Source organism: Bos grunniens, chromosome 20 (assembly GCF_055505025.1).
Source record: "Bos grunniens cultivar Pamir isolate PY7600 chromosome 20, Bosgru_T2T1.0, whole genome shotgun sequence".
Lineage (NCBI taxonomy): Eukaryota > Metazoa > Chordata > Mammalia > Artiodactyla > Bovidae > Bos > Bos grunniens.
Window position 1 is genome coordinate 68,995,060 of NC_141184.1, and position 18,175 is coordinate 69,013,234.

Below are 18,175 nucleotides of genomic sequence, written 5' to 3' on the forward strand. Positions count from 1 at the left end.
CCTATCAATAATGCATGGAAGAGTTCAAAAGTCACATATATGGTTTTGGAATTCATCAATTACTTATTTTTCATAGCAAGTCTGCCTTTCTGACTTTGTCTTGCTTATAAATGGGAAACTGGCTAACATGTGCCTTATTATACAAACCAAGTGTTTCTGAAATACGTTAACTGGTGTAGATAATGGAAACACTATCACAGGTAATCTAAATATATACACTTAATTCTTTAAATCTCTGTGTAGATAATTAAGAGTTGATCCTACTATGATATTTTGAGGACTAAAAAATCTAATCTTTTAAATCTCTAAATTTCAGATCATTTATTAAAACATGTTACAATGATTTCACTGCTATAAAAATGAAAATGTCTAAAATTTACATATTCATCTACATAAAAAATTACTGGTGACAGAAGAGAGTATCAGAAGGATAAACATAGGAGATATTCAAGTTTGCTTATGTCTTCAAAATTATAATCCCGCAACAACACAGTTCATTACCCCAGCCCAAGAGCATGATGAGAAATCTGTGCTACTTCCTAAGCCTTTGAAATACGGCCACTGAATTCATTACAATGCAGATTCTAATATTTAATAAATATTTTAATGTGCATGACATTCCTGGGTAAGCAATGTAATTCAGACTTCTAAACATGTAAGCTACTTTACAGATTTGTATCTGTACAGATTTATATGCTTGGGTAAGGACATGTTCACAGACTCATATAGTGTGCATACAGGAACCTAATCATATTAAAATAGTTATGATCTAGTGGGAAATAACTTTCTATTACAGTCTGAAGCAGAGTTAAATAAATATCTTTCCTATTCAAGAGAAAGTATCTTTGAAATATTTTTTAGTACCAAATGAACATTTTCAGTTTTTCTATACATGTTACACTAAACATAAGGGAATTAAAAAACAGGATCTATATTCAACAAATTCTGTGTCTAAGTCCATACTAATTTAATTGCACTGATATAGAATCAAGTAAACAACTACTTTATTTTGGTTCTAGTGGTAAAATATCAGGTGATTTCAAATAATAAACACTTGAAAAAGTTGCTTTCCAAGTCAAAACAAGTTCTCTTGCTCAGAACTAATACTGACATTTTTGAATAATAAACACCAAAAAAAAAATGCATCTCTAAAAGCCAATACTAAAGTGGAAAATACAACCTTAGCTCTATGGTTGGCAAAATTTCAGAAAGAAAGACAACTGCTTTTTCCCATAAGTAGGAGTCATTCTTTACTATAGCAAACTTAAGTATATTAACTTGACTGAAGTATATTAACTTTGGTTCACAACTTATGAGTCATCTGGAGAATTAGCCAATGGAAGGAAATAAAAGCCCAATTTATTCCTATCTATGTGTTGGCAAATGGCAGAGACAAAGTATATCAGAGCAGAACTACTTTTGTTTTCCTCACAATTAAATGCATACACTGTCATTATCAAGATGAAACAAATTAAAGTTTTATAAGATTGATAACTAATTTATTATGGTATACAAAGGATCACCTATAAAGCAAATTACATGTAATGTACAACTGCATTTTAAAGGATAGATTATCAATGTCAGAATATAGGTAAGATTTTTCTCCAATTGAAAAAAGCTTTTGAAAAATAAGTCGTCTTGAAAATAGTCCCATAGCCACAGACCTAATTCACCTAACTTAAAAGGATAGCATCAAAGTATAAAGGCAGACTTCAAATAGCTAAGATGACTTGCTTGAGGAGCAATCATAAATTTCCTCTTATAACTAGCTTATGGAAATTGGGTACAGAACAATTTTGTTGTCTAATCTTGTCTAATCATTGTGACATTAGATGAGATCCAGAGCATTCAGAGTGCTATGGCCATAGACTCACTGTGACATTAAATAAATGAATCCATGGCAAACCAACAAGGACCTTCATGATGACCATGCATGTAAATATTATTAGCTCTAATATTCTGAATCTACCTTTGATTTCAAGACGTCTACAAACACAGCTGCTGCTGCTGCTACTAAGTCGCTTCAGTCGTGTCCAACTCTGTGCGACCCCATAGATGGCAGGCCACCAGGCTCCCCCGTCCCTGGGATTCTGCAGGCAAGAACACTGGAGTGGGTTGCCATTTCCTTCTCCAGTGCATGAAAGTGAAAAGGGAAAGTGAAGTCGCTCAGTCATATCCGACTCTTCACGACCCCATGGACTGCAGTCTACCAGGCTCCTCCATCTCTGGGATTTTCCAGGCAAGAATACAGGTGTGGGGTGCCATTGCCTTCTCCGACAAACACAGTTAAAACCTATTAAAACTAAAAGGGTACAAGATTATATCTGCTTGATTGATTTTAAGTTGCTCTAAACTCTTACAGGGGATTTTCTGGTGGCTCAAGTAAAGAACCTGCCTGCAATGTGGGAGACCTGGGTTCGATCTGTGGGTTGGGAAGATATGCTGGAGAAGGAAATGGCAACCCACTCCAGTATTCTTATTTGGAAAATTTCATGGACAGAAGAGCCTGGTGGGCTATAGTCCACGAGGTCACAAAAAGTCAGACACAACTGAGCAACTGAACACTTTTACTTTCAAACTCTTACAAGTTCAACAAAAATAAAAACAAGATCAGCACCAAAATTGTAACTATAAATACCTATCTATCTGTTTCAATGTCTTTCTCTCTTACCATAGACACATACTCCTTTCAAGATTTCTAGAATTTAAAATGAATACATATGCTGGAATGATTACATTATTTAGCAAAGAGAATTTTTAAATGATGTGATCAATCATTAATAGTTTATGTGGGTTCTAGAATGAGTGGATAGAGGAATTGCATCTCTCTCTGGGGACTATGAAGCTTTAGAAAACGACGGCCGACTGATACTGTGTGATTCATGCCTGAGTGTGACTTACCTGACCAGAAAAGAAACTGGCTTAACATTGAGACTGACTTGCCCTCACCTGGACCCTTAGAGTGGTTCAGATGATGATGGATCAGATCGTTCTCAAGGAGAAGGAAACCCGAGTTGGACAGGTTTGCCACAAGCCCTTCACAGGAAGATGTCAGTCTTCTGTGCAAGACAAAAAAGAAAAGAAAAAAAAGGTACAGTGGCAGTGGATGAATTCTCCTTTCTTAGGAGAGGAAAAAAAAGTCAGGTATGCATATTCTCTATTTAGCTACCTCGTTTCTGTACACAAGGCAAAGAAAGTCTCTGCAGAAGCTGGGAGAGACAAACATATCAAAGGTCTAAATTTTTGGAATGGCTATTCGAGTAATAAAGATGCTAGTTACTACTGATCATTTTCATGGTCATGTTGAGTTTGATTTTGGGAAGATTAATGATCAAAAGTTTGTTCTTGTGGGCAAAGTACTTAGTCTTAGAATATTTCTTTTTAAAAATGCTTTTTGTTGTTTGGTTGCTAAGTTGTGTCCAACTCTTTTGCGACCCCACGGGCTGCAACCACCCAGGTCTCTCTGTCCGCGGACTTCCCAGGCAAGAATATTGGAATGGGTTGCATTTCCTTCTCCAGGGGATCTTCCTGACCCAGGGACTAAACCCACATTTTCTGCATTGGCAGGTGGGTTCTTAACCACTGAGCCACAAAGGAAGTCCCTAAAAATGCTTAGGAGTAGATAAGAAAGATGTCAACAATGCGGTGTCAATCCAAATGATTAAATTACCTTTAGATATTATATTCTAATGGTGATTTAAAAGAAAATAGCTTTCTAGACTTCAAATTATCTGGCATTCCAAAGACCAGGATTTGATATGTCTCTAACATGCATGGATGTGAAAGTTGGACTGTGAAGAAAGCTGAGCGCCGAAGAATTGATGCTTTTGAACTGTGGTGTTGGAGAAGACTCTTGAGAGTCCCTTGGACTGCAAAGAGATCCAACCAGTCCATTTTAAAGGAGATCAGCCCTGGGATTTCTTTGGAAGGACTGATGCTAAAGCTGAAACTCCAGTACTTTGGCCACCTCATGCGAAGAGTTGACTTATTGGAAAAGACTCTGGTGCTGGGAGGGATTGGGGGCAGGAGGAGAAGGGGATGGCAGAGGATGAGATGGTTGGATGGCATCAACGATTCAATGGACATGAGTTTGAGTGAACTCCGGGAGATAGTGACGGACAGGGAGGCCTGGTGTGCTGCAATTCATGGGGTCACAAAGAGACGGACACGACTGAGCGACTAAACTGAACTGAACATGTTCCAATTAGGTTTTCCATAGGTATAAAAATCTTTATTGAAGTTTTCAAAAAAGAATTCTAAAAATACTGTTTTTTTTTCCTCCAAAACTAATGATTTACTTCTTTTAAGAATCTATAGTTAGAAATATCATGTTAGTCTTTTTTATAGATATAAAAAATTTTATTTTAGATAATTAGCAAACTCAGGATTTTACATCTATTTTGCCCTACTAAACACAGTAAATTTTTATTTTTTATTTACAAAAGTTTAGTATTTTTCCCATATATATCTATAATATATGCACCATATATGTATGTACCATATACATAATATATGTAGCATATATGTCTAATAATAATTTAACTATCTTTCTTCATGGGAAACTCTAGAATTTCAATATTCTCCATGTATGGATATCACTTAGGTTTTATTTTAATGAAATTAATATGTAAAAAATTTCATTTCACATGAAGGAAATGATATGGTGAGATGATACAGAAGCTAATTAATGCTACCTTAATAAAGTACTCAGAATAAGACTGTTTGTAAAAGTTCAATAGCTACTATAAAAATCTAATAGATTAACTAATTAATAGCTGATAAATTTATACGAAATAAAAATCCCTTCCTCAATTCTAGTTCTCACCTCCCATTCTATAAAACAAACAGGAATTACTTAGTAGGTCTAGTAGTCTATACTTCTATATAGTTCAAAAGGTTGATATCTGTAATGAAAATCACTATATGAAGCTACAAAGTTTAGGATTTAAACTTAAGTGTGAAAGAAATTATTATGAAGCAAGGCTTGATGACTAAAACATTATTATTATTAGTCATAATATGATCTTACTGGGATTAGTTCAAATGCTTTAGATTCATTTTTATTTCAGATTCCAAAGGGTTTTTTCTGCTTTTTAATGTTTTATTTAAAAAATCCTTTATTAAAGTACAGTTGATTTACAAAGTCATGTTAGTTTCAGGTGTACAGCAGTGATTCAGCTACATATATATATATATATACTCTTTTTTAGATTCTTTTCCTTTATAGGTTATTACAAAGTATTGAGTATATTTCCCTGTGCAATACAGTAGGTCCTTGTCGGTTATCTATTTAATGAATACTAGTGGTGTATGTACTAATCCCAACCTACTAATTTATCCCTCCCTCCCTTTCCCCTTTGGTAACCATACATTTGTTTTCTATGTCTGTGGGTCTATTTCTGTTTTGTAAATACGCTATTTGTATATTGTTTCTTAGATCCCATAAATAATTGATGTGATTTTTGTTTTTCTCTGTTATAGACTCATACTGAATGTACAAACAGATAAGTTTTTTTATAAAGGGAATTTTTAAAACATAGAAAATTCCAGAAAAGAGGTACAGTATTTTACAGATGCTTGCTAATCTAAGAAGTACCTGTATTTTCACAATTATCCTGCAAATATTAACTAATAATGAATATATGAGCTAGTATGTATAGATACTAACTTGAATCTCTTAGGAGTAAAAGGGAAAAATCAGTTGGAGGCCTGTGATAAAGTTAGAAATTGCAGTTTTCCCAGTAATAATCTGGAGAGTACAACACAAAGTGTAAGAATATAACAGCCTCTAGAGAAAGATTAATTGGGTTTGAATCATGGCTCTTCCACGTACTAGCTGTATGACTCTTGGCAAGTGAAGTAGCCCTCATGAGCCTCAATTTCCCCACATAAAATTAGGATAAGGCTAAAGACACTGTAGGGTTGCTGTGAGGGTTAAAGTAAGATTGTACATGTAGCACAGTGAGTAGCAAGCACGTGGAAGTTGCTCAATAAATGGTAACTATTATCATTATTCTTTACTAAATTTTTCTCAAGGAATTTAATAGCCTCCCAAAGAGAAATTATGTATTTCAGGGGGTTTGTGATAACTGAAATATACTATACACTCATTTATTATTTCATTTCATTCCACAAACACTGACTGTCAGAAAATATGCCTGGTGCTGGGGACACAATGGTGAACAAGACAGATACATAATTACATTAATTATATTGATAGTTGTGAATAATCACAGTATGATAAGTGCTTTGAAGACTAAAGACTAAATAATATGACTTCATACAACTGGACGCCCTAAGATAGGAAGCAAGGCCATCCACCAAAAACAGTATAGGAATTAGTGAGCCAAAAAAAAGAGAAAGATCATTTCATGTAGAAGAAACAATACTTGCAGAGGCCCTGGTAAAGTATTTGAAGAATTCAGGAACTGAGAATGTACCTAAAGAAAAGGAAAAAAAAAAAAAAAGGGCATAGGATAGGGCTGGAGAGGGAGACAAAAGAGTTTCTTCAGCAGATGCTATACCATGGAAAAGACATGGTCTTTATCCAAACAGCAATGGGAATCACTCATTTTCACTGTAAAACAATCACTTTAGCTGTGATCTGTGATAAACAATTTTGAGAGGTGCAAGAATGGATATGGGCAGACTTATAGGCCAACTACTCAGCTTTGTCACTGTTGTCCAAAAGGACCTACAGACAACACATAAAGGAATAGGTGTGGCTGTTTGCCAATAAAGCTTTATTTACAAAACATGCAGTGGCCCTCAGACCACAGTATGACAATTCTTTTATCAGTCAAGTTTCACATCAAATATTGATGACCTCAATAAGGCCTTTCATGACCTTTCAATTTAGACTCTTCTTTCCATCTCTCTATCATACCAGCCTGCATGACTATTTTCACAGCACTTAAATTATCTTTTGGATTTGCTTAGTTGTTTATTTCTCTCTGCTTTCTCTGGATTGTAAGTTTCATGAAAATAGAGACCAAGACTGTACAGTTCATGTTTTAAAATCTCTAGTATTCAAAGCAGAGATGTTGTTCTCAATAATTCAATGAACATTTATTTTTTATTTTCTTGGTCTTTCACCTATGATGCAGTAACACACACCCTGCTCACCTTTCTACCTTAAGCAACAAGAGAATTGGATACAATATAGTAAGCAATGGTTTTGAGAAAATGGAAAACAGGCATGCAGGACTGAGATTCCTATAAGAAGGAAACAAACGAGGTAAATATTCTGGACTGTAGAGAAGGAGGGTGTACCCTAAGTATAGTATAGCATTCTCACTGAGTTTAGGAGACAAATATAAGAATTCAGAACCTGAGGTAATCTGAACTTTCAAGGCAGACTTCCAGAAGGAGTTTCAGAATGTTTACAGACTTTATGTCAGAGACCACAATAGCCAGAAGACAATGAAACATATTTTTAAAATGATGTCAAACCAGAATTCTATACCCAGTAAAAATATCTTTCAAAGGCAAAAGCAAAAAAGAATATTTCAACCAAAAGAAAAGAAGCTGAGAGAATTAGTTTCCACCAGACTTGAGCTATAAGAAATGTTAACCAAAAAAGAAAAAGTTTTCATATGGAAAATAAAGATACCATAAAGAAATCTATAACTACACACAAAAAATGAAGTAACAAATAGCATATGTAGGTACATGTAAAAACTTTCCCCTTCATTCTTCAATTCCTCTAAAAGACAACTGACAACTAAAAACCAATAACAATGTATTGAGAGGTTTATAAAACGTAGAAGTTAAATCTATGAAAACGAGGTTTTCATAAAGAACAGAGATTCAAAATATAAGAATATTGTTATAAAGTTCTTATATAACATATGAAGGGCTATAATATCATTTCAGAGTAGAAAAGTTGGAGATGCATTTTATAAACCACAGGAAAAACTGTTAACAAATAAACAAAGAAATACAGCTAACACACCAACAGTAAAGATAAAGTGGAATAATTAAAAATAATCTAAAACTGTTGGGAAAGGGGAAGAAACAAACAAAAGATGGGACAAATAGAAAACAAACAGCAAGATGGCTGCAATATCAATAAATATATTAAAGAGAAATGGTCTAAACTAGGGTCAGTGATCTACAGACCAGAGGCCAAGTCCAGCTTGCCATCTATTGTTTCATGTGAGCTAGGAATGGCATTTACACTTATAAATGGTTGAAAAACATTTTTATTAATAGTATTTCATGACACATGACAATTTTTTAAAATACTAATTTCAATATTCACAAACAGCTTTACTGGAACACAACCATGTCAAATCATTTATATACTGCCTATGGCTGCTTTTGCACTAAATAACATAGTGGAGTAGTTGTGACACAAATTCCCTTCAAGGCCTGGAATATTTACTGTCTGGTGCCTTACAGAAAAGGTTTACTGGTATCTAGTCTAAATGTATCATTATAATGCAATGATTGTGTGACAGGATACTGTCTGTGAGAAAATCACTTTAAATATAAAGAAGTAAGTAGATTAAAAGAAAAAAAAAAGCTGAAAAAAGAAAACCCAGGACTTCTGCCAAAGCAAAGTTATAGGGATTATATTTACCTTCCTACCTGAAATAACTAAAAATCCAGACAATTTAAACATATGGAACAATAACTTTCAAGATATTAGAGTCAGGAAACAAAAAACAGGGATCCCTGGGGCTGGCCCAGGGAGGTGGAAGCTTGGTGAAACCCAGAAGACTCCTCAATTTGAAGGAGAAAATCATAGTCCAGAGCCGAGAGCAGCTATAGTTTGCAGGAAAGAGTACTGGAAAAGAAAAAATTATAAAGAGAGAGAATTTCAGAGATATATAGAGGACTGAATCTTCAGCGGAGTACTTATCAATCCTTACATGCATTTGAGGAAACTATCTAATGTAAAAAGAAAAAAAAGCACTTAAAAGGACTAGAGAGAACAGTACTTTGGGTTCACAGAGGGCCACCAAGTATTTCCTGTACTCAATAGCCACAGTTGAAAACTTTATAATTCATGCCACATTGAGCAGAATACTCAGAAAGCTTTTGTTTTAGCACTGAGGCAAAATTTGTCCTCGACAACCTTCTTTTCTGACTCCACAGAGCAAAGCTTAAAAGCAATATCTGAAAGAATCACATTGTTTCCAAGTACTTTAATTGCTTCCCAGAACAAAACCCAAGAGTATTCACTGAAATACAAAAAAAAAAAAAAAAATTGGCCATGCAATTAAAAATTATTAGGAATGTAAACAAGAAAATTCTATAAATGACAGAATCAGCAAAGACAAAGTGTGTTATGATAACATGAACTCCGTATGTTCAAAGAGATAAAGATGTTAAGTAGAGACAAAAAAAATACACAAAGGGCCCAACCCAGACAGAGAAGAAGACTGAAATGTCTAAGCTGAAAAATACACTGGCTGTGATTAATAACAGATCAGACATTGTGGAAGGAAATATTAGTAAACTTGAAGACAGTAACAGAAATCATTCAAAATAAAATAGAGGGATAAAAGACATCAGTCAAAGCTGTTGGACAACTTTTGGGAACTCTAAGTTCCCAAAAGAGAGAAAGGGGAGAGAGAGAAAAATATATCTGAAGAAATAAAAGCTAAAAGTTTTCCCAATTCTAACAAATTAAAACTTCACAAGTTTAAGATGCTCAATAAATCCCCCAAAACATGAAGAAACAACAGCAAGGCACATAATAATCAAACCAGTGATAAAGATAAAATCTTAAAAGAAGGCAGAGAAAAAGGGCATTGCATACACAGAATAGAGAAAAGGATCACAAATTATTCCTTACTACAAACACAACTGAGATGGCAGTGGTACAACTTCAATGTATTAAAAATAAAAAACTATCAACCTAAAATGATACCTCCAGTGGAAATACCTTTCAAAACAGAAAACAAATAAATGCTTTTTCAAAAATACAAAGGGCTAAAAGAATCTGTAATCATGATTTCTGTGCTACATAAACTTTTATGAGAAATCTTTCAAACAAAAAGAAAACGATGTCACATGGAAATCTGGATTAACACAAAGAAATCAAAAGCACTGAAAACGGCAACTACATGGATAAATACAGAAGACTTTTTTCTTATTATTTAAATCTCTTTAAAAGATAATTTATTGGTTAAAGCAAAGATAATATCGAGGTATTGTGGGGCTTGTAATTTAAGCAGAGGTAAAATGTACGGCAGGGCTTTCCTGGTGGCTCAGTGTAAAGAATCGCCTGCTAATGCAGGGGGTACAGGCTCGATCCCTGGGTTGGAAAGATCCCTGAAGAAGGAAATGGCAACCAACTCCAGTATTCCTGTCTGGGAAATTTCCTGGACAGAGGATCCTGGAGGGCTACAGTCCACAGGGTTGCAGAAGAGTTGAATTGACTTAGCAAGTAAACAACACCAAAACTCTATGACAAACAGCACAAGGCCAAAAGGGGGAGAATGCAAGTACACTGTTGTGTGATAGAACCTGAACGGGGATTACAATGACTAAAGTGTATACTATGTGTACTGTAAAGCCCCAATGAATTACTATCAATAAACAGAAGTTATAGCTAACAAGTCAAAAAAGGAGATAACATGGAATAATAAAAAAGGACTCAATCCAAAACAAGGCCAAAAGAGTAAAACAAAGAAAAAACAAAAGGGGTGAAAAAAATCAGTTGAAGCAAACAGGAAAAACAGCAAGATAACTCAGTAAATCCAAACACATCAACAGTTACATTAAATGTAAATGGTCTTACTATCTGGGATTAAAAAAAAAATTGAACCATATGCTCCCTACAATCCTATTTATATATAAATAAAGACATCATTGTTGTTCTTCAGTTGCTAAGTTGTGTCCCACTCTTTGTGAACCCATGAACTACAGCACATCAGGCTTCCCTGTCCTTCACTATCTCCTGGAGTTTGCTCAAACTCATGTCCACTGAGTCAGTGATGGCATTCAACCATCTCATCCTCTGTTGCCCTCTTCTGTTGCCCTCAGTCTTTATTAGTATCAAGGTCCTTCCCAATGACTCGGCTCTTTGCATCAGGTGGCCAAAGTATTGGTAGCTTCAGCTTGAGCATCAGTTCTTTCAATGAATATTTAGGCTTAAATTTCCTCTAGGATTGACTGGTTTGATCTCCCTGCTGTCCAGGGGACTCTCAAGAGTCTTCTCTAACACCACAGTTGGAAGCATCAATTCTTGAGCATTCAGCTTTCTTTATAGTCCAACTTTCACATCCATACATGAATACTGGAAAAACCATAGCTTTGACTAGATGGACTTTTGTTGGCAAAGTAATGTCTTTGCTCTTTAATGTTCTTTAGGTTTTTCATAGCTTTTCTTCCAAGAAGCAAACGCCTTTTGATTTTGTGGCTGCAGTCACTGTCCACAGTGATTTTGGAGGCCAAGAAAATAAAATCTGTCACTGTTTCCACTTTTCCCCCATCAATCTGGCATGAGGTGACGGGACTGGATGCCATGATCTTAGTTTTTTGAATGTTGAATTTCAAACCAGCTTTTTCACTCTCTTCTTTCACCTTCATCAAGAGGCTCTTTGGTTCCTCTTCGCTTTCTGCCATAAAGGTGGTGTCATCTGCATATCTGAGGTTGTTGATTTTTCTCCCAACAATCTTGATTCCAGCTTGTGCTTCATCCAGGCTGGCATTTCACCTAATATTCTCTGTATGTAAGTTAAATAAGCAGATTGACATACTCCTTTCCCAATTTTGAATCAATCCTTTATTCTATGTCCAGTTCTAACTGTGGCTTCTTGTCCTGCTACAGATTTTTCAGGAGGCAGGTAAGGTGGTCTGGTATTCCCATCTCTTTAAGAATTTTCCACGGGTTGTTGTGATCCACACAGTCAAAGGCTCTATTAGCATACTCAATGAAGCAAAAGTGGATGCTCTATCTGGAATTACCTTGCTTTTTCTATGATCCAGCAGATGTTGACAATTTGATTTCTGGTTCTAGTGGCTCTTCTAAATCCAGCTTGTACATTGTGAAGTTCTCAGTCCACGTACTACTGAAGCCTACTTGAAAGAGCACGAACCTAATCTTGCTAGCATGTGAAATGAGTATAATTGCATGTTAGTTTGAATTCTTTGGTATTGCTTTTCTTTCCTCTATTCAAATAAAGACATAGTAAGGTTAAAAGTAAAAGAACAGTATTAGTAATCAAAAGAAAGTGAAAGTAACAATATTAATATCAAACTAATTAGATTTCAAAACAATATTTCAATGAACAAAGAGGTCAATAATGAAAAAGGGGTAGTCAATTCATTAATACAACATTACAATTCTAGAAGTTTACAGACTAAATAACAGAATTTCAAAATACATGAAGCCAAAACAGATAGAACTGTAAGAGGAAACAGATATTATGCCGGAGATTCCAACACTTCTCTCTCAATAACCAATAAAACCAAGGAACCAGAAAACCAGGAAGAATATAGAAAATCTTAATATTATTAAAATGTTAGTTTCCTTTGAAAAGATCTATACGTGTTATGTAACTGCAATAGTCTAGTATTTTTTACAATGATAGATAAGCTGATTGTAAAATTTGTAAAGAGAGACAAAAACCAGAACAGCCAAGGTAATTTTTTTTTAAAGAATATAAAATTTAGAGTACTTACACTATATGATTTTAAGACAATAAAAATAACAGTAATCAAAACACTATAATAATGGCATATAATAGTCTTACAGATCACCACAGGACAGAATAGAGATTTCAGAAATAGATGTTACACATATTTTTAGTTTTCTAAAGGGGACAGGAAAATTAGTTTTTCTACTAAGGGAACAAGATTATTCAATGGAAGAAAAGGACAGTCTTTTCAGCAACTGGTGCTGAAATGATCTAATGTCCACATGGGGGAAACAAATGAATCACTATCTCACATCACAGACAAAAATTAACTTAAAATGGATCAGAGATACAAATGCAAAAAACTAAAAATATAGTACTTCTAAAAGAAGACACAGGAGAAAAGAGCTGTGACCTTGCAAAGGTAAAGATTTCTTAGGACACAAAAAGAAACAAAAAAAAAAAAAGAAAGATAGACCGAACTTCACCAGAGTTAAAAAATTTTATTCTTCAAAGAACACCATTAAGAAAATAAATAGTAAATCACAAACACAAATCACAGATAGGAAGAAAATGCAATAAATACATCTGACAAAGGACTGGAATACAGAATTTATACCAGCTATCAGGGAAGCCACACAGAATTTATAAAGAACCCTGTGAAGTTCCAGATGTTCAAGCTAGTTTTAGAAAAGGCAGAGGTACCAGAGATCAAATTGCCAACATCCGCTGGATCATGGAAAAAGCAAGAGAGTTCCAGAACATCTATTTCTGCTTTATTGACTATGCCAAAGCCTTTGACTATGTGGATCACAGTAAACTGTGGAAAATTCTTAAAGAGATGGGAATACCAGACCACCTGACCTGACTCTTGAGAAACCTGTATGCAGGTCAGGAAGCAACAGTTAGAACTGGACATGGAACAGCAGACTGGTTCCAAATAGGAAAAGAAGTATGTCAAGGCTGTATATTGTTACCCTGCTTATTTAACTTCTATGCAGAGTACATCATGAGAAACGCTGGGCTGGAGGAAGCACAAGCTGGCATCAAGATTGCCGGGAGAAATATCAATAACCTCAGATATGCAGATGACACCACCCTTATGGCAGAAAGTGAAGAAGAACTAAAGAGCCTCTTGATGAAAGTGAAAGAGGAGAGCAGAAAAGTTGGCTTAAAGCTCAACATTCAGAAAACTAAGATCATGGCATCCAGTCCCATTACTTCATGGCAGATAGATGGGGAAACAGCGGAAGCAGTGGCTGACTTTATTTTTCTGAGCTCCAAAATCACTGCAGATGGTGACTGAGCCATGAAATTAAAAGAAGCTTACTCCTTGGAAGGAAAGTTATGACTAACCTAGACAGCATATTAAAAAGAAGAGATATTACTTTGCCAACAAAGATCTGTCTAGTCAAGGCTATGGTTTTTCCAGTGGTCATGTATGGATGTGAGAGTTGGACTATAAAGAAAGCTGAGCACAGAATTGATGCTTTTGAACTGTGGTGTTGGAGAAGACTCTTGAGAGTCCCTTGGACTGCAAAGAGATCCAACTAGTCTATCCTAAAGGAGATCAGTCCTGGATGTTCACTGGAAGGACTGATGTTGAAGCTGAAACCCCAATACTTTGGCCACCTGATGCAAAGAGCTGAATCACTGGAAAAGACCCTGATGCTGGGAAAGATTGAGGGCAGGAGGAGAAGGGGACGACAGAGGATGAGATGGTCGGATGGCATCATTGACTCGATGGACATGAGTTTAGGTGGACTCCAGGAGTTGGTGATGGACAGGGAGGCCTAGCATGCTGTGGTTCATGGGGTTGCAAAGAGTCGGACACGACTGAGCGACTGAACTGAACTGATAATAAAAAATAAATATCTCAAATAGATATATGCAAAAGAGGTAAACAAATACTTTACAAAGTGAGATACATGAAAGGCCAACAAGTCCATGAAAAGATGCTCCAAATCATTAGCCATTAGGAAAAAACAAATTTCTACCATAGTAAAATCTCACCATACATTACAATGACTAAAATTTAAAAGGTTGACAATACCAGATTGACTATGTTGGCAAAGATGTGGAGTAAATGGGATATTTATAAGGTAAGTGAAGGCAGGCCATAACACTCTTAATGAACAATTGGTATCTGCAGAAAGATCTTGGAAACTTTGCTGTTTCTATCATTTTATCTATTTGCTCCACAATTCACTGTTGGTCTAACATGCTCTTTTTGCAAATATTCTACTAAGAACTATATTTCTTCAGTTATGCAATATTCTTGGCAATATTATTTAAACAAATCTAAGGCAATAATACGGAGAAGGCAATTGCACCCCACTCCAGTACTCTTGCCTGGAAAATCCCATGGACGGAGGAGCCTGGTAGGCTGCAGTCCATGGGGTCCCTAAGAGTCAGACATGACTGAGCGACTTCACTTTCACTTTTCACTTTCATGCATTGGAGAAGGAAATGGCAACCCACTCCAGTGTTCTTGCCTGGAGAATCCCAGGGACGGGGGAGCCTGGTCGGCTGCCGTCTATGGGGTCACAGAGAGTCAGACATGACTGAAGTGACAGCATAGAACAGCATAAGGCAATAATAAGAAATATACAAATTACAGGACTTTCTAAAAAACAGCTGGCTTGAAGTTATCAAAAATGTCAATATCATGAAAAAAGATGGTAGAAAGATTTTATGTTAAAGAGAAATAAGGAAATTCAATATATGATCATTATTTCTAGCATTAAAAAATTTATTAATATATAGGAAATTATTGGGACAACTGGAAAAACTTAAAATATGGACCATATATTAAATAATGTTCTTGTGATGTTCAAATATATTTTGACTGTTATAATGATATTTTTATATATAAGAACATTTGTGTTCTTAGGAGATACCTGAAAAGTATTCTTAAGGGTTAATCATCATGATGTGTGTAATATTCAAATGGTTCAGCAAAACATCTATATGTAATACATACGTGTAAATGTATTATATGGAAAGAATGAGAGATGAAACAAACGTGACAAAGTGTATGGTACAGAGGTACCTGTTACAGTATCCTTAAAACTTTTTTGTAGATTTGAAATTTTTTAATGTGCAATTAAAAAATAATTTTCCATAATTATCATGAAAAAAATCTGTTGAAATTAAATTCCTTCTTGATGAATTATATAAAAAGAAACAGGAGTCTAACTGCCTATTAGAACAGCAGTAAGGGAGACAACAGAGGCCATAATCTGTACTAAGTAGCTATCCTAATATAACACCCTGGTCATTTCTGATTACAAACTGGATAATAATATCAACAGTTATTCACATTCCTATGTAGCGGCAAATAAAAGAAACAAACATAAGCAGTATATTATCTACTATTTGAATTAACTTTAAACTGATTAAACTCTTTTCTTTCAGGTATAGTAATTGATATGAAGTTTGAAATTACTGGGGGTCTTGTATCCATATTCATGATGCATGCTGGCCAGCGATCTTTTTCTGAAATTTCCTTGTTGGATTTTGAAATTAGAAGTCACAGAAGAAATGGGGAATTTATTCTCCTTCTCTCTTTCTTGAAAGTTTGTGTTTTATTTCCTTCCCCAATGTTTGACAAAGGTCATCATCTGTGCCTGAAATTTCCTTTGTGAATAGATTTTTAATTATAAATTTACTTTATTAGATATTAAGCTATTTAAAATTTACATGTCTTATGTTAGTTTTCTCTCAGCTGTCAATTTTATTGGTGTAAACTTACTTGTAAGGTTTCCTAATTTTCCTTTTTTAAAAAAAAACTAGAGTACAATGCTTTACAAGGTTGTGTTAGTTTCTGCTGTAAAACAGTTTATCTGCTGTGAATCAGTTACATACGTATCCCCTCCCTCCTGAGCCTCCCTCCCATCCACCCCTTATTAGCTCCCCTCTGGGTCATCAGAGAGCACCTATTTGTTCTTTTAATGTGTGTAGGCTCTGTGATGATGCTTCTTTTTTCATTTCTGATGTTAATATTTTACGGGGTTTTTCTCTTTTTTATACCCATCTGTCTTGCATAATTTACTCATCTTTTCAAATAACCATGTTGTCACGTGACTGGAGAGACACACTGATTATTTTATATTTCAGTGATTTCTACTCACATTTTAACGATTTCTTCTACTTACTTTGGGTATAATTTGCTAACCTAAGGTAAACAAAAATGTTTATCTCTGACAACAAAGGTCTTGAGTAAAAAATTTTTTTCAGAAAGAATTTCCCTAACTCTGGCCACACTGAGGTTGAGTGTGTAGCATATAATCAAAATTTCATCACTAGGAAATAATTTGGAACTCACTTACTTTAATATTTATCCTTTTGGGAGATTCATAAACCACTTTAATAACCTGGTGAATACTATGAACGTTTTCACAACAGTATACAAAATGAAAATATTAGCATATTATTTCAAGGATCTTATATCTTTGGACTCATTTCTCTTAATCTAGTTCAAATCCTTTCATTATAAATGGGCTAAGTTTTAGATTTAGACTGTAAATAACTTACCCAACTACACCAACATTAATAGGTATGACTTCACTTTCACTTTTCACTTTCATGCACTGGAGAAGGAAATGGCAACCCACTCCAGTATTCTTGCCTGGAGAATTCCAGGGACAGAGGAGCCTGGTGGGCTGCCGTCTATGGGGTCGCATAGAGTCGGACACGACTGAAGCGACTTACCAGCAGCAGCAGCAGCAACAGGGAACACCCCTGATGGCTCAGTGGTAAAGAATCCACCTGTCAATGCAGGAGATGCAGGTTTGATCCCTGGGTTGGGAAGATTCCCCTGGAGAAAGAAATGGCAACCCACTCCAATTGATTGGGAAATCTCATGAAGACAGAAGAGCCTGGCAGGCTACAGTCCATGGGGTCACAAAAGAGTCGGACATGACTTAGCAACTTAAACAACAAATTCTGTGTGAACCTCCATTCTTTATCTCTAACCTTCAAAACAACCCTGCAGAATGCTTTCCAGAGTTTTATTTAGGAAAACTGGTATCCAAAGAAGTTAGTAAATTGCTTAAAGGCCACAGACCTCCTAAATGATTAAGACAGGAACAGAAACCAAGTTAATCACATTCTAAAACTATTTTTTACCACAAAATGTGGCATTAATGGTAGAAACAAAACTAGACAGCAAGTCTCTCAACTCCGTCTTCCACACTGTATGACATGACATGAGATTGACATGAGAACTTAGTAGGGCCAAATAAATTATGTTATATTGAAACATACTAATTATACAATTGTAAAGGTACATTGTAGGAAATTGTGAAGCATCTATATGTAACAGCTGTCAAAACACCTTTCTATTAATAAATGTGTTAACAATAAAGAAAAGTGGTACTTATTATTGTAGATACAACTCCAGGCAGATTTCAACAGTAAACATAAATATTCAAATTTAAAAGCAATTTTGCAATGATAAGCTCCCAAAGCACTTCTGAGTTAAAAAGCTTGATTATATAGACATTTCAGTTTTACTATGAATACACTATATAAATTTTTTAATTTCATATGAATAAAAGACTTCAATTAAAAAAAAATAA

At 35.1% G+C, this 18,175-nt stretch overlaps 1 protein-coding gene across 20 annotated transcripts in view; it reads right to left on the bottom strand.

Annotated features, from left to right (window-relative positions):
• The window catches only part of RANBP17 (RAN binding protein 17), a 368,523-nt gene that overhangs the window by 220,075 nt on the left and 130,273 nt on the right, over positions 1–18,175 (bottom strand). Inside the window, exon 15 of one of the 20 annotated variants that reach the window (XM_086361119.1) lies at positions 8,187–8,791. The exons of the other annotated variants lie outside the window; for them this stretch is intronic. Coding sequence (XP_086217245.1) covers positions 8,747–8,791 — 45 coding nt within the window. The 3' untranslated portion in view covers positions 8,187–8,746. Of the gene's footprint in view, positions 1–8,186; positions 8,792–18,175 lie in introns of those variants that run through there. 20 annotated transcript variants of the gene reach the window in all.